The sequence below is a fragment of the Nicotiana sylvestris genome, chromosome 3 (assembly GCF_000393655.2).
Source record: "Nicotiana sylvestris chromosome 3, ASM39365v2, whole genome shotgun sequence".
Classification (NCBI taxonomy): domain Eukaryota; kingdom Viridiplantae; phylum Streptophyta; class Magnoliopsida; order Solanales; family Solanaceae; genus Nicotiana; species Nicotiana sylvestris.
In genome coordinates, this window is record NC_091059.1 from 57,157,913 (window position 1) to 57,179,788 (window position 21,876).

The following is a 21,876-nucleotide window of genomic DNA, read 5'->3' on the forward strand; positions in this document are numbered from 1 at the left end:
ACTTTATTCAACTGCCTATAACCAATGCACATCATTATAGTACCATTCTTCTTCGTTACAAATAATATTGGTGCCCCCAAGAAAAAACACTTGATCTAATAAGTCCCTTATCAAACAAATCTTGAAATTGCTCCTTCAACTCTTTCAACTCAGGTGGAGCCATACAATATAGTGAGATATAGGCTGAGTGCCTGATACCAATCAATATCCATATCCAATGGTATACCCGATAGATCCGTAGAAAACATATCTAAAAAAACCTCTCACCACTGACACTGAATTTATGGAGGGAATCAATGCACTAGTATTCGGAATAAAAGCCAAATATGCCAAATATGTAGAATTCAGATCAAATAACGCTGAATCATCACTATGACAGATTGAAATAGTACCTGTAATGACTGCATCAAATTCCACTTCCTCATTCCTACCCTAAAAAGAATTAGCAACGAGCCTGACCTCCACCTAAGTGTCCTCCACCTCTACCGCAACTCTACCACCTGGCCTCCAACTCTAGTTAGCAGAGTAGGCCGTGTAGAAATTGGAGTTGGAATCATAAACTTGAGTACCCTGATAAGGCATACTACTCTACAATCAAGTGAAATTCTTCTTAACGTGCTCCAAGTCTTTACACTCAAAATAACCCCTAGATAAAATAAGCTACTAGGACTAATAGCATGTTTGGCCAAGCTGAAAAAATTAGCTTATTTTGAGAAGCGCCTTTTTGAAAAGTGCTTTTTGAAAAAGTACTTTTGGAGAAATTAGTTTGTGTTTGGCTAATGATTTTGAAAAATACTTTTGAACAATAATTTGTGTTTGACCAAGCTTTTCAAAAAGTGCTTTTAAATGTCAAACTACAAATAAGGACATAAAGAGATTTGCCTAGTAGTTAATATTATATAAGTAGATAAATAATTATAAATATTTATTACTCCCTCCATTACAATTTATGTGAACCTGTTTGACTGGGCACAAAATTTAAGAAAAAATAAAGACTTTTGAAATTTGTGGTCCTAAACAAGTAAAAAAGGAGCCCAGAGTATTTGTGTGGTTATAAAAGCTTCTCATTAAGGGTAGAATTGTAAGTTTAAGCTAAATTATTTCCAAATTTAGAAAGGGGTCATTCTTTTTGGAACGAACCAAAAAGGAAATAGGTTCACATAAATTGAAACGGAGGGAGTATTAAAGATAATAATTAAGTTTTTAATTTTATTCAAGTAAAATATAAAAATAAAATTGAAAAGTACTTTATTCTTTCAAGATAATTTAAATATATCAATAAATCATTTACTAAATATGAAAGTTCATCCCAAAAGTCATTTTATATTACTTAATACTTTAAACTAAGTAATGTTATTCTGGTGTATATAATATTTTGCAATGGGTATTTTTGGTAGGAAGAAAAATCAAAACTGCTTCTGCTTCTGGGGAGAAGTTATTTTTTTCTACTTCTTCAAAACTGCGTCTACTTCTAGCCAAAAGCACTTTTTTCCCAAAAAAAACTTGGTCAAACACCTCAAATTGAGGAAAAAGCACTTTTTAAATATAAAAAAGCACTTTTGGCTTGGGAAGAAGCTTGGCCAAATAGGCTATAAGTCTGCCCTTGGCGACCAGAATAACCACTGAAAGAACCATGCCTTAGAGACGTACTATAGAGCAATTTTCCTGAATGAGTAACATATGAACCATGGCTGACAGGAGCATCACGAGAGTCTGAAGTGATGAATGAACTGGTCTACTAGAATGATCTCTCTCATAAGAACCCTTGCCTTTATACTCCGCACTCCTAACTATACCAGTATTGTGAGACTTCTTAGCCTCTTGGTCCTCTCTACCTTGCCTCGGTATACGCTTAATCATCTATGTTATCTCCATGGCTTGACCAAAGGTAGTCCCTTTCTCAGTCTCTCGCAATACTAAGATTAATAATTAAGCCCATCAATGAATCTCATGACCTCTTTAGTCTCGATGTGGATCAGAAAAACTGCATCGCAAGATTACTTAATAAATCATATCTTATACTTTATGACTGACAGGATCCTAGGGACAGATGTTCAAACCGACCACGTAAGTCATCCCTCTTAGTGAGTAAGATGAACTTCTCCAAGAAGAGAGTCAAATATTGAATCCAATTGAGTAGAAGTGACCATGCTGGCCTATCTGCTCATATATCTGCCACCACCTCTTGGCCGGTCCTCTCAACTAAATAGTAGTGAAATGAACTCCACTGGATTCTATAAAGCCCAAATTACGCAAAATCTCATGGCACTTTTCTAAGAAATCCCAAGCATCAGTTATATGATCACCATCAAAACATGAAAGATCTAACTTTTGAAATGGATCCATCATTTTCTGCTCCTCAACAAACATAGAGGGCCTAACATCTGGTCAAACTGTAGTAATGGGATAAATTACGCCAATTGGTGGAACTCCTAAAGTAAAAAAACATAGTAGTGACATGCTCTACAATATGAGTAGTTGGGTTCTAGGCTCCCCCTTCAACCTAGGAAGTAGTTGGGACCACAAGAATCATCTCCCATGTGACATACCCTCAAAGAAACACAAAACTTGGATCATAGGCTCCTAAAACACTAGAGTAGCAATGAAGCCCTCAGAAACTTGTGTTGGACCCAATGGAACAATCTGATCTAGGACCTGGTCTACCTCCAGAGAAATATGGGGCTTAACTAAAATAGCTCTAGTACGATTACAAACACCTGCGGGTGCTCCACCTCTCACATGTGCTACGGTGCATGCCCTAGTCTGATAGCACTGGCTATCCAACGGGCCCTCTAACTCTACCTCGGATAGCGGGTGCAACCACGGGCACTGGCTCCTGCTTAGAAACTGTCAATGCATGTGTCATCATAATATGTGAAAGAATAAAACAGTAAAGATTCAAACTTCAGGACTAAACAGATAGCACGATAAGGAATAAAAAAAAAGAAACGTTTCCTAAATGTCATCTGCAAAACTCTACTAGGCATGCTCATAACTTGTGATACCTATAATAACTAGGCTCTAATATCAACCTTTTAGACTCAAATCCCACCAGGATCATAATGGCATATAACCTAACCCACTAGGTGAACTAGCTAACACAAAACCTAGATAACATCATAAAAGCTAAGATAAGCAGATCTAATATCATAATGTAAGTCTGAATCTGATATAATAAGTATGGAATAAAACATAATAACCCCGAGGAATAGGTGTCATAATATCATGAGTGCTAAGAGTAAAAACATATAAATCTCTATAATACATCATCTTCTGAATAAGATAAAAATAATTAATAAACGAAAGTGACTCTAAGGTGCTGCGGACAGATAATACAGCTCCACCTTGACTCTCCAAAGGTAATCAGCTATTGAGCTCTCCCTTGGATCCTGCTGGTATCTGGATCAGTATTTACAAAGCATATACAGAAGTGTAGTATAAGTACAAAGGATATCGTGTACTCAGTAAGTATCAAGTCTAACCCTAATAAAGTAGTGCTGAGTTTTTAACAAGAATAGTCACTTTTTGTAAACTTGTGCAGTTTATATAGGTAATCATAGACAAAACATCAACGAACAACATATCTACTAAGCACAATCAAAGCATGAGATATTATACTTGTTCCTTCAGGTGTCGTGATCAATATCATATATTAGAGCATCATAACAGCATATAAAGGAATATGCATTAAGTAGCATTCACAAGGGATGCATCAATAATAGCCTACAATGTATATGCATGATAAAGACTCTAACTTTATACCAAAAATGACACATATCTATGTGTCCACAAGGCTCCACACAGTATCGGTGAGATTCTAGTATTTAGTGACTTTAGAGGAAAGGATCTATATCCACATGTCACAAAAACGTAAATACATATGTCATAATAAATATCTCAAATATAGGAACGTGAATCCATACGTCCAAATAGACACCTCAAAATAGAAACGTAAATCCACATGCCTAAATAGATGCCTCAAAATAGGATGTGATTCTGCATGCCCAAGATGAATAATGAGAGCTAGATCTATATGCCAGTATGGTGCATATAAGGAACAGTAAATGATTATGCAATTTTACCATGTAATACAAGTATATGAAATTCAAAATGTTAAACTAGCATGTGAAGGATGTCTATAACAGTACTCCATCATGAGTAATGAAACATGCAATAAGTAAAGGCATATAACCAATCAAGGCATAAAAAGGCCTAAGGAGCTACCTCGGGCATGGATAAACCATTGCACCCACATATACGCTTGTTACCTCGTATATATGGCACCCCAAACATGTACCATGTAGCACATAAGTCCACTGTAAGAAAATTCCCCCAAGTCGAGGTTAGCCAAGATACTTGCTTTATGTGAAGTAGGCTTCAACCTTTTAAAATGCCTTTCTATCTACTCCCGGTCTTGAAACATTCAAAATCTAGCCAAGAATACTCAATGGGATCAAATAATGCTACAGGAGTCAACTTTGTTTTTCGATCAATGGGAATCAACTCCAAATGAAAAAATTCCAAGCTTTATCAAAATCTTAAAAATGAATATGTGCTCAAAATCCACAACAAAAGTCAGATCCTATTGATTCATAACTTCATGAATCTAAATATGTAATTAGTTTCTAAATCTGAGTTCAAATCGGTATTCAAACCCCCTAAACTACTTTCTTAATTTTCAAGTAAAAACTCTCTTTTTTTCTTTTAGATTCCTTGATATAGAGGTAAAATAATGATAGATCCAAGAAGCAATTACATATCTATGTTAGAATTTCTTACCCCCAATGATGTAGATGAAATCTCCTTCAAAAAATCTCTCAAATTCGTGTGTACTAGCTCACAAAATAATAAAATAAAATCTATGTACAAATTGGGAGTTAAATATGCAAACACTAAAATTTCATCAACTGAAGCTGGACATCGAGGGTCCTCGTGATGCAAGCCCCATCACATCCCTTCTAGGTCGTTGTCTTCCACCTCTCGCAACGCGATCCGGACCAGACAACACATTTGATGCAGCTGGTTGATGATTTATCGCTTTCAAACTTCCTCCAAGCTCTCCGAAACTCACCCGAGCAACCGGGGACCTCTATCGCCATTCGGACTAGTCCATGTACCTTATATGAACTTGTTCAAGTGCGCCAAACACATACAAAAATATTATAACTAGAATCAAGGTCCAAACCAAACTATGAATTCTCTTCAGTTCTTCAAGTTTTAACTTTCAGAAAATACGTTTGAATTGCACCTAAACACTTGGCTGCTCAACTGAATATATGTACAAGTCCGAAATTATCATACGAGCCTATCAGAACTATCAAATCACCAATCTGAGCTCGTTTCCCCAAAATATTAACATTGGTTGACTCTCTTAACTTAAAGCATCAAGTTAGGAACTAAGTGTTGTAAATCACTCCTGACCCTCCCAATAAGTAAACTATCTCTAACCGCAAATCATAAAGTACCAAATGAACTTACGGGATATCTCAAATAGGGGATGTGGTTCTAAAATCAAAAAATTAGTTAGGTGGTTACAATTTGACCCAACAATACTTCACGAATTCTAAAATGTGGCAACACGATCATTATCAAAATTGAAGTCAAACTTTTCCAGTGTCATTATCAACATCTGAAATCAGAAATACATGGCATAAAATTGGATAGGCTCTCTTTCTTCAGTAAGAGTCTAGCAAAATCATCTTTACCATGAGCCTATTAATATGGACTATCTGCTAATCACATGTGGAATATCTTTTATAGTTGAGTAAAGGGGAAAGTGAAATCAAGTCCTGTGACATTTTTTGTTTTTGCAATTTTCAGAGAGATACCTTACCTATTTTTTGGGTGAAATAACATGTAATCTTTAACATTTTGAAAGATGGAGGGACCTAAGCGGCTCCAAATCAAGATTAGGCAGTAAATTTCAAATAACCGAATGGTTAATGAAAAGAAAAAGGATCTGTCTATACCTCCCTTAGTTACTTCTTTCTTTTTGTGTCTTCTACTGTCCCTGTAAAGTAATTTCCACATGAATGCCAGGACAATGCAAAAATATTCTCAAACTTATTAACATGTTTCTACAGCAGAAGTTTCCCCAATAACTAAAAAGTACACGGTAAAAGAGGACTTCAAGATGATGATCCATCAAAGGTTGAAACCAAAAATTGAAACGAAAACATCAGTAGGGTATGTTTAGTATGAAGGAAAATATTTTCCATGGAAAATGATCAATATTATCACTTATTTTCCCTTGTTTGGTTGGAGAATGAGAAAAAAAATTCAAAAAATATTTTCTAATGTTTGGTTAGATAGTACAAAATATTTTTTAAGAAAATATTTTTTTATGCTACTCTCCTCACACCCTTCCTCCAAGTCCCCATGTTTCGTGCGCTCCCTACTGACGAAAACATCAGTAGGATGTGTTTGGTATGAAGAAAAATGCTTTCCATGGAACATATTTTCTTAAAAATTGTTTTCATGGAAAATGAGCTATATTATCACTTATTTTCTCTTGTTTGGTTGGAGAGTGAAAATTTTTGACAAATATTTTCTAATGTTTAGTTAGATAGTACAAAATATTTTGTAGGAAAATATTTTTTAATACTACTCTCCTCACCCCTTTCCTCCAAATCCATATATTTCCTGTGCCCCCCCCACCACCACCACCACCACCACCACACACCAAATACCCTACGTTTCAGGACTCTATTTTTTTCAAGAATTTAATTATTCTTCTAAAAATTCACTCAAACTCAAAGGAACTAATGTGCTGCTTTACTGTTTTACACAAAAACAACGTTGAAATTTATGCTCCATAACTAAAAAGAAAATACTCTTATCTTTTTGTTGAAGTGAAAGAAAATACTTTTTATTACATTATTTTGTTGAAATGAAAGAAAATATTTTTATATCATTTTATTGAAATAAAAGAAAATATTCTTTCTACATCATGAAAAGAAAGTATTTTTTTTATTAAAATAAAAAAATATACTTTTTTATATCATTAAAAGATAATACTCATTTGTTGAAATGAAAAAAAATACTCTAGCTATAACATGAAAAGAAAGTAGTATTAAAAATATTTCTATGTAGGGTGGGGATGAGGGTGGGGCGGGGTGGGAGTAGGGGTGGGGGTGTGAGGGTGAGTTGGTGGGAATGAGAAATAGGGTGGGGAAGGTTGAAAAATAATTTTGGAAAATATTTTCCCTTCTCAAGAAAATATTTTCCTCCAATTGGAAGAAAATGAGTTTATGAGGAAGATGTTTTCAAAAATATTTAAGTCAATCAAACATGAAAAGATTGAAAAATATTTTCCTTCGTACCAAACACACCCGTACTTGAAAAGATAATCTGAACTTTTATTAAAACATCAGCTAGTACCCAGAAATGTCGAATACAATCACTGTCGCAAATAAATAATCTACATAAATATAATCTATCTATAGTAAAATAAATGTGAAGGCAGTAAGAAATGCGATGACCCCTGGGCCTGGCAATAGTTTTGGAGAGAAAGAATAAGCTATCTGGATGGTGAAATTACAGTTTGCTTGAGATATATTCTGATCCGTTACCATTGCCAGACCCTGAAAACCACAACTGAAATCTCCTTGGTTCTGAGCTTGGTAATACATATTAAATGCATATGATGCATTACCATTTGCATCCAAACCATTGCACGAAGAACCATATCCTAATGCCGTGCAATCTGAGAATGTGCAAGCATAGTTGATGTTATCTGCAAGTTTGCTCAAATCCTTGGCATTCGGATTAAGCATGCACCATTTCTTAGGTAAATATTCCACATTTTGTGCACCTACCAGAAACTTATCTTGTCCCTGACCTGTAAGGTCCATGGCAAACTTTGGCTGTCCATCATACCGGAAGATTCCCCAGTGGCGCTCAAAGTTACCAGGAGCAATACTTTTACCATCCTCGTCGATAAGCCCAAACAAGTAAACTTCAATATATCCAGGCCGAAGAGGCGTTCCTGTGTTGGCTGCAAGCCTGGATAACAGCCCCTTATAAAACCGATAAGCAAGATTGACATTGGCATTTTTGTCACCATCCGTGGGCCACCCAACTTCCCCAACAAGAATGGTCATGTTGCCAACACCTGCTGCCCTCAAAGCTGAAACTAGGGTATCAAAGTTGGCATCAAATACATTGGTGTATGTGACTCCTTTATCAAGAATGGGGCTACTGGCTCCATCAAAGAAGGCAAAGTCGACAGGGAAATGCTCGTTAGCATAAAGACTCAGAAAGGGGTAAATGTTTACTGTGAAAGGTGCGTTGTTCTGGTTCATGAACTGCACCATCTGGGTCATTAGATCATTAATGTCCTGTCGGAATCTCCCAGCAGAGGGCACGGGATTGCTCTCTGGAGAGAAATAAACATCGGCATTTAGAGGTACAGTTGCTTTTATAGAGTTCCCAAGTCCTGCTTCATTTAGAGCATTTTGGATGTTCTGAAGTGCTGGGAAGGTCGTGTTAATAAAGGAGTTGTTGTACGATGTCAAGAAAGGCTCATTACCCACTGCAACATACCTGCAGAGATAAAGATACATAAATTTTGTACAGAAATCAGCTAGATGGAACTATATAAATGTTTGAAATGCACTTACATACTTTTCTGCTGTGAACTGTCAGCAATATTTTATTGATAAAAGTGGGTGCAGAGCTATTACAAAAAAACAGTAGCTATAAAATGCTTTTACACAATACAAACGCAAATGTGTCTTAAGAAATGATCTCTTCAATTTGAAGGACCATTTATTAGTGCTATATGGTCTAATATTTCATTATTTCGAATGACAGAACTATCCAGTACAGAATACAGATGACAAAGGATTCTCACATATAAAGGAAGAAGTTAAAGTACAGTTTGAAGAGTTATACCTACTACAGAATTGGATGCATAGTTTGGCTTTTAAAGTCAGTATTGTTTGATCATACTATCCGACACTTTATTTACCATTTTAAAGCCATAAGACTTCCAAGTGATTGGATTTCATGTATGTATCTCACTATCTTTTTTTAATATAAGGAAAGCAGATGTTTTGTGAGAAATATATCCCACTATCTTCCTTCACTTTGTTTCCTAAAAGATAAGGATCAAGCTAATCATAACTACTTTTTTCATTTTTTCTTTTCTTTTTCTCCGGATAATTGAGAAATTCCCAAGAACCAATGGTGCACAATTCGAAACTGGGCCCCACCTCTACCCGTATCCACTTAAATAGCAGGCTTTTGTCTATGGCAGGGTTCGAAACCAAAAGCTAACCATAACTTCAACCAAACACTAGCTTAATTTCAAAGTAAAACCCGACGTTTCAGTTTGAAATAAAGTAAATACACAAAGAATAGACAGGAAGAGTCAAAATGATGATAGCAAATAAGAGAATAATCATACTGCTGCTCTTCAATAACCCTCCTTAACTTCTTTTTTTTCCCTAAAACAAAAGATCCTCTGCTTAAAGATGAACCAGAAGTTGTACGTTCTCGCACTGGAACATGTTCTATAGACCACACAAAGGTTGGTTATTTGCAGCTATAAAGAAGAAGAAAAAAAAAGAACTGAAAATGATTACCAAAGGAAACATATACTAGCAATGGTTCTCCCATTTGGATAACTACATTCCAAAAGGGAAAAGCAGTAACTTTTTTAGGAAATTTTGGAAAAGAGAATATGCACTCAAAAGGACTTAACTCGCGAAAGAAATGCTTTGTGGCTAGTGCAGGCATAGGGGAAAGGTGGACGTATATCATATGCCACCTTCCGCTTGCATTTCTACAAAGAGGTTGTCTCCATGTCCCGAACCCCTGACCTATATGTCACAAAAGTAGCAACTCTACTATTGCATCAGGGGTCGCCCCCCTACGGAGAGAACAAAGAGGTTGTTCCGACGCCTCAAACCCCAGACCTATGAGCCAAGAAAAGAGCAACTCGACTGTTGCATCAAGGCTCACCCGACTTTGTAAGGGGAAATAGATTCTTTATCCTTTTATCACATTACTGCCTAAGTGTATCTGCAAAGTCATTTCCTTTAATACATATTCCTAACTAACAACAAAGCATTTGAAGCAATTTAGAGCAAAGGGAATCATATCCCACATTTGCTGTACAAGCAACACTAATAAGCAGGAAGAGCAAAAGAGAAGCCAGCCACTCCTTCAACAAATGCTCAATGTGGTGCATATCATCAGTATAGATCATAAAACACATCAAGAACAAAAAAGAAAGGTGTAATGAATCATACTTGATATTGACACCTCCTTTGAAATTGTAGCGGGTGACATTGCGTCTGACCCAATCTTTAGCTCGATCATAATCATTCATAGCAGAAAGCTGATCATTGGGAATGGCAACCATAACTTCAATATCAGTACCAGCAAGAGCACTCATGGTTGATTGATCTGCATCAAACAGCTTCACCTTCCCAATACCATTGTCCTTCAGCAGCTGCACCACTGTTTTTGGTGGCAACTTGTGCATTGCCATTGTTCCCCAGTTCACTCCTAGACCTTCCACCTCACTCAAATACAATAAACAAACCACAAATATCCCAACTTTCAACATCTTTGAAAATGGGTATTCAGAATCTTGAATATTCTAGCAATTTATTAACTCTAATTGGAACAAAGAATTAGAGAGGGAAAGAAGACCCAGAAGAAAAGAATTGATTTTTATCAAGAAAAAAAGGGTATAAGAATCAAGAGAACGTGGGTGGGAACCCAAAAACCTCTTCAAATAGCCTGAAAACCACCACTTTCTGATATGAAACTGCCAAAAAAAAAAAAAGAGTTTGAGTTAAACCAATCAAAACATGGGGATGGTTGGATAAAAACCCCTCTTGTTAGTAAAGTTCTAGAAAGGAGGGAGACCGGGAAAATATTGAGTTTTATGTAGGGGTTATGGTTGATGAAGGTTTCTTTATTAAACCAAAAGACAGCTAAGAGAAAAGAACTGCTCAAGGTTATAGGTTGAGTAAAACCTCTATTAAATTAAAAGAAATTAGGTCGATTTCCGTGTCCGTGTTGGAAGTTGGGACTTGGGGTATATTTTCAAACACATAATTGAATTTATGTGAACTGATAAGTCCAACGCGTATTAAGATGGACGAACTAGTACGTCCGATGCTTTTCTTTGTTGTACGTTGCGTGTACCTCATATTAATAATTATAATTTTTGTTTAAATTACTTAAATATTATTAAAAATATATTCAAATTCTAAAATGTGTTAGCTCTTGAAAGAAAAACTAACATGCAAAAGATATAATCATAAGCAATGATGTTTATACCCATCGAATAAACAGTTGATACATGTCACTTTACTTAATTACAATTATTAGTATTCCAACCATAGTTAACTATCATATGTTTTGCACAAATAATATTAAAAATACTTAATAGTCTTACAAATCTCTGCTATGCTCTTAACCCTAACTTAATATATCGATATTTTCTTTTGCACATTTTATACCACCCTAAGGCCATCACTGGCCAATGGTCATTACCAACCGTCCAACATGAAAATTTCCTTCTACTATCTGTAATTATCATTAATGATATAAATATTTTAAGAAAAATATAAATATTTAACCAAAAAATATTTATCTTTGTACATTCTCAATATAATAGATCTGAAGATTAACATACCGAAAAATTTCGCAAAAGCGCACTCCATATTCTGAAATATATCTTTGTACATTCTAACTTTAGGAATTAATTACCATGTATTCCTCCAATTCAAGATTAGGAATGAAGATATTCGAGAGAAGGTGGGCGTGGCCCCCATGGAGGACAAGATGCGGGAAGTAAGACTCAGATGGTTCGGGCACATTCAGAGGAGGAGCACTGATGCACCGGTGAGGAGGTGTGAGCGACTGACTGTAGTGGGCACGCGGAGAGGTAGAGGGCGACCTAAGAAGTATTGAGGAGAGGTGATCAGACAGGACATGACGCGACTTATGATTACTGAGGACATGGCCCTTGATAGGGAATTATGGAGGTCGAGCATTAAGGTTGTAGGTTATGGGAAACTTGTGAATATTTCTACAGCACAATAGAGTGAGACTAGCCAGTTAGGAGTTAGACTAAGATTGTCATTGGTCGTCTATTGATGCAGGGCTTTACCTGCTAGTTTTACTATACCAGCCATCTATTTCGTATTTCGTATTCTGTATTTCATATCTCTTATATTGCTGTTATTTTATTATGCATTTTTATGGTACTAATATATCGGCTCCTGTTGCTTTTTTTGAGCCGAGGGTCTCCTGGAAACAGCCTCTCTACCCTTCGGGGTAGGGGTAAGGTCTGCGTACATATTAACCTCCCCAGACCCCACTTGTGGGATTATACTGGGTCGTTATTGTTATTGTTGTAATCCTCCAATTCAAATTATTTTCATATTTTGACTGTAATTTTTCATTTTGTTTCATTCACTTGCAGTCCTTGACCAACTAAACTTCATAGCAATACTAATCCAGAGAAGGCCAACATTCTGAAGGGCTTATATGTTAACAGCTTTATCATAGTTTATGTTGTTGTTTTGGAATGACGCGGAAAATGAAAAAATGGATGTAGAATTTAAGAATTAAAGCATACATTAGAAGAAGATCGGAAAAAAGGAATGAAAGAAGAATGAAGAAACACTGACGTCTTTCTAACATTAGTATGATTTACTTTTTTAATTACTGATTAATTAAATAAGAATTCTAATAGACTAGTTTGTCTTTGGTTAACTTAATCATATTTGGTGTAAACACTCGGTGTTGATAAGTTTTTAGCGGGGAAATAAAGGAGGGGATTATGTTAAAGGGGTTAAACTTAAGTACTATCATCACTGACCAAAACCCGATTTCAAATTAAGGAATCATATTCTTTGTAAACCAAGAAACTAATTATGAATTATTTTTCAAATTTCCAATCACTTTTCTGTTATAATGTCCATTTGCATTATGTCTTTTTCTCCCAAAATGATATAGCCGTTAGTTCTTTCCCCCCTAAAACCTCATACAAATGACAACTAGTCACAAAAGATTTATTACTTTTCAGATTCTTGTTTTGACTTTGAGGAACACTTTTCTTAAAGTCCTCTACAGCCACATACTCAAGTTTTTCCTCAGGAGTCATCCCCCAAACAATTTTTCTGTGGAAATTTATTGACCTCCCGCAAGGAAAAAGAAAAATAAAGGGAAACTTACACAAATGTCCCAAATAAGTCTCAATTTACCAACCTCTAGCCATTAGTCATAAACTTATCAAAACTAGCCAAAAACATATAAAAATTGAAAAACTAAATAAATAAGGTTCTTTCTCTCAAAGAATCAAATGCAAAAATCACCTTCTATATTTTAAACGTGATTAACAACATTAGATGCAAGATGAAGATGAAATTTCATGGATGACGTAGTCAATAAGGTGATAAAATGCAAAAGAAATACATTATTCCAAAAATCTAAGCAAAAAAAGAACTTTTTCAATGGGTATAGTTGAAATTAATTGAAAACATATAGATAAGTCAATATACAAAATTTGAGGAAGATTGGAGGTAATTTGGATTGGTTTTGTATCAAAATTCACAATTAAATCGAGTTCAAAAAATTCTTCTGCGGCACATGTATCAAACATGTATCTCACACACAGGTATACATGGATATACATGTGATACACAATTGATACAAATATGATACATATATGATACACAAATGACACAAAGTGTGATACACATATAATTTTTTTTCATGTTCAGTTTTTACTTTGAATTTTCAATTCAAACCACCTCAAAACTTCACCAAATTATCCCAAAACTGAGATTCAAGCTCCTTAAGATGTATCCAATCTATTCTCATAACACCCACTCAAAATAAAGCAAAAATTTAATTTTTTTGCTACAAATAGCTAATTGGCTAATATTAGTAATATTTGGCTAATATTAGCAATATTTTAGGAATTGGTCAATTTTTGTAATGAGCTACTTATAAATCGACATAGCTGGTAGTTTGACTGACATATTTGAAACGACCCAAATTTCCCCTCCGTGAATTGTCGTGGCGGCACCTAGTCTCTGCGACTAGGTAAGCCTAACACTTTGCGGAAATGAAATGAAAACATGAAAAAAAATCAACAACTAACAGTAACGGATAATTTAAATAAAATATTTGAAATGTCGGCCGGCATATACAATAATCAACTCCTAAAATATACACAACTTTCTCAAGACCCGGAACACCGCAAGTCACAAGCTTCTAAGAATTTCTAATTGTTCTATACATTAGTGTCTTAAGAAATAAGGAAAAAATTGACATAAGGGGATAAAGGGGGACTCCGAGGTCTGCGGATGCGGCAGATGCACCTTGAAGTCTTCTGAACAGCAGCAACCATGCAACTAAACTCGAGGCTGGTAGGAGGTACCTGGATCTGCACACGATAAACATGTGCATGAGAGACATGAGTACACCACAACTAGGGCTGGACATATATCGGATAAAATCGATAACCCGAACCATTAATTATTTATTGGGTTATCGGTATTAGGTTATTGGATTAACGGTTCGGTAACGGTTTAGAATTTGTTCACTATTGGGTTATCGGCTCGGGCCTCGATTTGTCAATTTTGTTAATGGGTTAACCGATAACCCAATAAGAATTAATAGAATTACGACGTTACCCTTAAGTGTGTGTGTGTGTGTGTGTGTGTGTGTGTGTATATATATATATATATATGCTAGGGCTTCAGTTTATTCTCTCCTATTTTTTCTCAGCCGCACTCTTCAGTTGCTTCATCTTCATTCTTCATAGACCTTACTAGTTACTCCTAGCATAAGTCTTTAGTCTTATACATTAGGCTTTTAATTTCTATAACAAAATTCATCTACATATTGATATTTTTGACTGTTAATGATTCTTTATTTTTTATTTTCGTTTCATAATTTTGTGAGCTCACGTTGTGCAGACTATACTTACTACCAATTTCTCTTCGCACTTATCAATTATCAATCGACAATCTTCGTCACTTTCGGGTATATTTTTGAACATTATTCTTCTGTACAGTACGCTGAGCTTTTACAACAGGGCAACATTTTCTTGCTTTCTAGGTATTTTTCATTTCTGTGTTAGTATTGCCCATGCACAAATCAAGGTTTTGTTCTATGATTTTTTTTTCCAGGTTAAGCATTTGACAAACAACATCCAGTTTATCTTGGACTGTTAGTACTATATGTTTGGACTTGTTAATTGTAAGATGAAATTGCTACTACTTTGTATTATTATTAAGTATTTGGACAACTATTGTTGAAGAATTAGTACTATTCCAGTTGTGGCCACTGGACAAAACACAGAAATAGGTAGTATACTATATGTAAATTCTTCTATTTTTTGCTTAACTCGAGTGAATTGTCTTCTCTTTTTTGCTAAACTCTAGATTGATTTATCTTGTCGGGTAAATCGATAATTGAACCGATAATGATCGATAGTCGATTAACCGATAACTGATATCTTATCGGTTTGGTTATCGGTTTATGAGATTTATAAACCGATAACCGATATGCTAAACCGATAATATTCACAACCAAACTGAGCCGATCGATGCCCACGTCTAACCACAACGATACCCAGTAAGTGTCAAGCCTAACCTCGGTATAGTAGTGACAAGGTCAGGTCAGGGCCTTACTGGTATATATATATAATAAAAATAAGACAGAATGAAATATTGCAGTAAAATAAAGACTGGAACTTAACAAGAATGAAATCATAGAAAGGTAACAACTCAATACACAGAAATAACAACAGGGGATCTCTCGAGATACCATCTCGTAGTCTCAAATGTAAATATGCAGGGGGATCTCCCGGAATACTGTTCCGTAGTCCCAAAGTAAATGTGCAGTGGAATCTTCCGAAATATCGTTCCGTAGTCCCAAAGTAAATATGCAAAATATGGGGATCTCCAGGAATACCGTTCCGTAGTCCCAAAGTAAATATGCAACTCAAACAATAGGATAACAGTTACAACAGAAAATGTGCAGTTTAGACTAAGTACAAGTCAAGGAAAAGCAGGAAATCCACTAAGCATACTGCACAAAGTTCAGTTAAGAAATTAAGGCACGTAAATATGCTATTCTAGGATAAAAAGGATACTACACATGCTGGTATAACTCAAATAAGAAGAAAACAGGTTATTACTTGGCAGAAATCATTTTTTTACAACAATTAGCCCGTGTACGTACTCGTCACCTCACGTACACGGAGCTCACATATCAAAAACAGTACCAAATCCTAAGGAGAGTTCCCCCACACAAGGTTAGGCAAGCCACTTACCTCGAACCAAGCTCAAATCAATATGTAACAATGTTTTTCCCATGAATATCCGACTCCTAATGGACCAAATCTAGCCAAAATTAATTACATAACATAAATATAACTACAAGGAACTAATCTAGCTAATGAAATCAAAGGTAAAGCAAAAAATTGGAAAATCGCCCAAAAAGCCTCCCCAGACCCACGTCTTGAAATCGGGTAAAAGTCACAAAATATGAACACCTATTCACTTACAAGTTCACACGTACCAAAATTACTCAAATTCAATACCAAAATCTCGATCAAAACCCCAAAATTCGGCCTAAGAACGTTTCTCAAATTTTTTCCAATTTTTCACCCCAAATCACTAATTTGATGAAATTAAAGACATAATCATGGGAATTAACCAAAACTATGTAAGAATCACTTACCCCAAACACCCACGTGAAAATCTCTCCAAAAATACCTAATTCCGAGCTCTCAAGTCCAAATGGTAAAAAATGACATAAACCCTCGATTTTGAAATTTTAAATCTGCCCAGGTGCTCCCTTCTTTGTGAACGCGGCATCACTCTCGCGAACGCGATGAACAAATATTTGCTGATCCGAAATTCCTCTTTCGCGATCGGGATGGACCTCTCGCGAACGTGTACCTTCCATCTCCTGATGCTTCACGAACATGTAGAACAATTCCTTGGGGTCCCAGTTGCTCCACTTTCCTCTACGTGAACGCATTCCACTCCTCGCGTTCGCGATGCTTCCATTGACCATACCTTTGCGAACGCGGGCTCCTCTTCGCGAACGCGAAGAAAAAACTTCAGCTAGACTCTCAGATTCCCTACGTGATCGCGAGACCTCTCTCGCAAACACGATGAAGAAAAATTTGCAACAAAACACCAGAAACTCTGCTATCTTCCAAAGTCCAAAAATGACTCGTTGGGCATCCAAAACACACCTGAGGCCCCTGGGACCTCAACCAAACATACCAACCAATCCTAAAATACCATACGAACTTAGTCGAGCCCTCAAATCATATCAAACAACCTAAAATTATGCATCACCCTCCAACTCAAATTTAATGAACTTGAAACTTCAAATTTCTACAACCGACGCCGAAACATATCAAACCACGTCCGATTGACCTCAAATTTTGCATATAAGTCATATTTAACATTACAGACCTACTCTAACTTCCGGAATCATATTCCAACCCTGATATCAAAAAGTCCACTACCGATCAAAATCTCTAAAAATTTGAATTTCGCCATTTCAAGCATAAATCAGCTACAGACCTCCAAAGTACAATCCGGATACGCCCCTAAGTCCCAAATTACCCAACGAAGATAATGCAACTAACGAAACTCCATTTCGGAGTTGTCTTCACACAATTCCGACTACGGTCTAAATCCTAAGACTTAAGCCTCCGTTTAGGGACTAAGTATCCCAAAACACTCCAAAAACCAAAACAAAATCTCCCGGCAAGTCACATAAGCAGAAAAAGATACGGGGGAATCGGTAAGTAGGGGATCGGGGCTATAACTCTCAAAACGACCGAACGGGTCGTTACATCACATACTTCTAGGGTTTATTAAGTTTATGGTCTAAATAGGTGAGAATTATATGATACTCCTACTACATAAATTATTTAAGCAATTAATTAAAATACATGGATTATTTTGTTGTGAGTAATAATGTAGTATCTGCTGTATTATGTGTAACAACAACAACCTAGTAAAATCCCACAAGTGGGGTCTGGTGAGGGTGTAGTGTACACAGACCTTACCCCTATCCCAAGGGGTAGAGAGGCTGTTTACGATAGACCCTCGGCTCAAGAAGAAAAAAGACATTATATCAGTACCAATAACAGAAAGCATAGAAATAATAACAGAATCAAAAGTTATAGAAAATAGATGAAAAATAATCACAATAACACGTAAAAAAGGCTCGGTACTATGAAAAGTGAAAGAGACGTGTGGACACAACAATAACCTCTAGCACTCTAGGACACAACCCTATCAGACTATCCTCTCACCCGGTATGGAGTAGCAAAGAGATCCGCTACCCCTATCCTACAACCCTAATGTTAGACCTCCACACTTTCCAATCAAGGGCCATGTCCTCGAAAATCTGAAGTCTTGCCATGTCCTACCTGATCAACTCTCCCCAATACTTCTTGGGCCGCCCTCTACCTATTCTTATACTTGTCAAAGCCAACCGCTCACATCTCCTTACTGGGGCATTTGGACTTCTCCTCCACACATGCCCGAACCATCTAAGACTAGCTTCCCGCATCTTGTCATCCATCGAGGACACGACCACTTTCTCCCGAATATCTTCATTCCTAATCTTATCCATCCTAGTTTGCCTGCACATCCACCTCAACGTCCTCGTGTAAACTTAGTAGATTTTTTCGAATCTTGTACACCTCACTCTTCGTCTTGATTCTAAAATAACTATTTTCACCCATACTCATCCCGCTAGGACTTCATATGTCTAAAATATTAGATTAATACCCATTTAACATATCCACACCTAGTCCGAATGTACGGGGTGTTACACCATTTGGCCTTAGCCTCTTCAAATTGAACCCTCAATGGGGAAATCTCTTGGCTAAGGGCCTTCACTTCTTGCTCACTTTGCTGTAAACGAGCCTCTAACACTACCACCTCAGTAGCTTTGATTTCCAATTTTGAGAGGCAAGCAACGACTTGATCCCGCTCAACCAAAAGTTGATCCCACTCGGAGGTATGTTCCTCCTTTTCCCAAATCAACATTTGAAGGCCCTCGGAAGCAAGAAAGTTGGCCTACGAAATAAGAGGGGCAAATTCAGGATATTTTCAGGCAAAAATAGAAGAAATAGCAAAGGAAGTAAAGAATGTACCACTGCGGCATTATGCATGGCATTGTTCAACAAGCACTCTCCCGAGAGAGCCTATATCTTTTCCTAGTCTTTCTCTGAAGCCAAAAGCTTTAGATAGTTAGCAAGTTCCACCGGCCGGGAGAGCAAATTGCATTCGGTGGAGACCGAGAGAGTAACGTTCCTCCTCCTTTGTGGATCTTCTGAGGGGGCACCATAATTTTGCCCCAAAATCCCATAAACTAGGACTGGGGAAGAGTAACATCTTCTTCTCGGGAAGTCGGAAGAGTAACATCTTCTTCTCGGGCAGACGCGACAGATGGAGATGATGTAGCAATTGCTGGCGAAAGAGTTAGTGAAGAAGCTGATAAAGCTGATGGCGTTGGAGGATGAGAAGCAGCTGCGGCGAACACAGTGCTAATTGCTGATTTCTCATCAATCAAAGACAGCATGGGCCCAGTACTCAGCCTCACAGTACCAGGCACAGTTATTGGGAGCGTGAAATAAGAGTTGACATTTTCCATGATTTAAAGCTCCCCCCAAAGCGCCGAGACATCGTCCTCAGTTAGTGTAACTAACTTAACATGTTGAGCATTCTGTTGAGATGATAAGGATCATCGTCTTCTATGTAGAGAAACTCCCTCATCACTAGATTCTCAATCATCATCGATCATCACGGTGTCTATGACCGGCCCAAGCGAAGGGCTCGTCACCACGACTTCCGGAGATGACTCGGGGGCGGCATTCTTTGGCCGCTTATTCTTTCCCCCGGCCACGGAGGAACGCTTTCTTTTTGGTTGTTTGTTTTATGGCCGAGGACTCCGTGAAGAAATAATTGTACCTGAAGCAGGCCCAAAGACACCTGTTCGAGTAAACCCCTCCTAAAGCAGCCTCGTTGTATTAGTAGGATCAACCAAAATATCCTCCTCGGGGATAACAACCGAGACTGGGGGAAAGGATCAATCAATTTCCTCATTCGAAAAGCAGAAATGACATAAGTAGGAGTTACCATGATTTTTGGCCTTCCACCCGTATCTGAGGGCCAGTTCTTTCCACGTGCGAGTTTCGGGCGTAGTGGCGTTCAGGATTTTTTGGACCCGTTGGTCCAAGATTTCCACCCTAGGTAGAACCATCGAGTTTTTGAGACAGACGAAGAAAGGAGGATCAATAGGTATATGGAAAAATTCCTAATGAAAGAAATATTAAACAAGGATCTTACGAATGCGATTCCATGATTCCGGAAAGTATGAAGCCGTTGCCAAAATGATGTCATTGGTGGCAACTGCAACGAACTGTTTCATACACCGACGGTTGTTGTCATCATCCATGCTAGATAATAGAGCATGGTGGTCGCGTTTGCTGAAATTTATCATTCCCCCATGGAAGATTTTGGGGGAATAGAGATTCATCATATGAGCTAAAGCTTGCTCCTCTCCCGTCTCTTGGCACAAACGTCGAAGACAAGCAACCGGCCTCCACACAAAGGGACTTACTTGTTTCAAACACACCTGGTAGCAGAGGCAGGACTCCATAATAACGGAGTCAAGCTCTCTACTAAAAAAACGCTCTCAAAGTAAAGGGATACGTGTAGAAGTATTTAAAACCCTCCCTGGGTAGGGTCACTCTGATAGATCAAGAGCAATAATGTCCAAATCTTGGCAGCGACAACTTCCTTCATATCAGAAATGCTAGAAAGGTGGATGGAAGAAGGATACCGGCTAATGGTCTGTGTACGAGAATTAGCTGAAGGGAATTTCTCTTTAATGTCTTTTGTTGTAACAAGAATTCTAGGGATGATGGTACCGACTGTTGGAGGAGCAACATCCTCGGCTTTGTTCTTGTTCTTTGAAGAACTGGTGTTCTTTGAAGAAGAAGCCATTATATGTTATGGATGAAAGAAAAGTTTTGTTGAAGAACAAGATGCGAGTTGAATAAAGAGAGTTTTAGAGAATTTGGAGAATTATAGAGTATGAATGGAGAAGGTTGATGCGTATAAGAAAAGGTTTAGGCAGCTAAATTTGTGGCCATGATTACCTAGATAACCGGCAAAAACTATATTGAATCGGGGGATGACCCATGTTTGAGGTATTAAATGCAGATAGACGTGCGTCTAATCAACCGTCAAAAGATTTTCAGAAGGAATTATAGTAATTCCCGCCAAAAAGAGTGTTTCTACTAACTTCCCGGTGACGCAAAATTATGTCACCGGAAAGCATGTGGACTATCTGTATAGGGTAAAATATGCTATGCCAGGTGGCCACTTAAAAGAGTGACGCTTGGAACCGAAGGCAATCATCTCGTTTGTCACCAGAAAGAATGACATTCGTAAAGATGCAATAAATATCCTCCGCCCGTTGGAATTTAATGGGGATTATACCACATCATTCAGTGTGCTGCCCGTTATAGAGAGATATGCTCACCGTTACACCTTCATCAATGTCCCTTATAATTGATATTAAAGAAGGGCATGATCCTAGGACCTTGTTCCCTAGGTGCGGCTATAAATAGTCAGCTCTGTTATAATTGTAAAAGGAGGAATTTTCTAAAAAACTTATGCTATAATTTATTTAAAGCTCTATAAAATTTTATCTTCTTACTTCTTGGTTTCATTATTATTGCGCCCGGAGACCTCATTCCCAGAATTATTATTTCTACCCTTTCGTCTTCATATCAAGGCTAAGCATTACATATTTATTCAATTTTTTTATTATTTCAGAATCAAATTA

The 21,876-nt window shown here is 37.2% G+C and overlaps 1 protein-coding gene across 1 annotated transcript; it reads right to left on the bottom strand.

The window, feature by feature from the left end:
• Positions 1–7,337: 7,337 nt before the first annotated feature.
• Positions 7,338–10,962, bottom strand: LOC104234184 (glucan endo-1,3-beta-glucosidase 8-like). The gene is made up of 2 exons (XM_009787712.2): positions 10,257–10,962; positions 7,338–8,544 (listed from the first exon to the last, which is right to left on the bottom strand). The coding sequence occupies exons 1-2, from the start codon at positions 10,574–10,576 to the stop codon at positions 7,440–7,442; spliced, it is 1,425 nt and encodes a 474-aa protein (XP_009786014.1). The 5' UTR covers positions 10,577–10,962; the 3' UTR covers positions 7,338–7,439.
• Between the last annotated feature and the right edge of the window lie 10,914 nt (positions 10,963–21,876).

Bases quoted from the DNA above. Each gene is read 5' to 3' on its own strand.
- LOC104234184 (XM_009787712.2), bottom strand. From the start codon at position 10,576: ATGTTGAAAGTTGGGATATTTGTGGTTTGTTTATTGTATTTGAGTGAG. The intron at 8,545-10,256 runs GTATGATTCATT...TTATCTCTGCAG, and splicing joins AAAGGAGGTGTCAATATCAA to GTATGTTGCAGTGGGTAATG.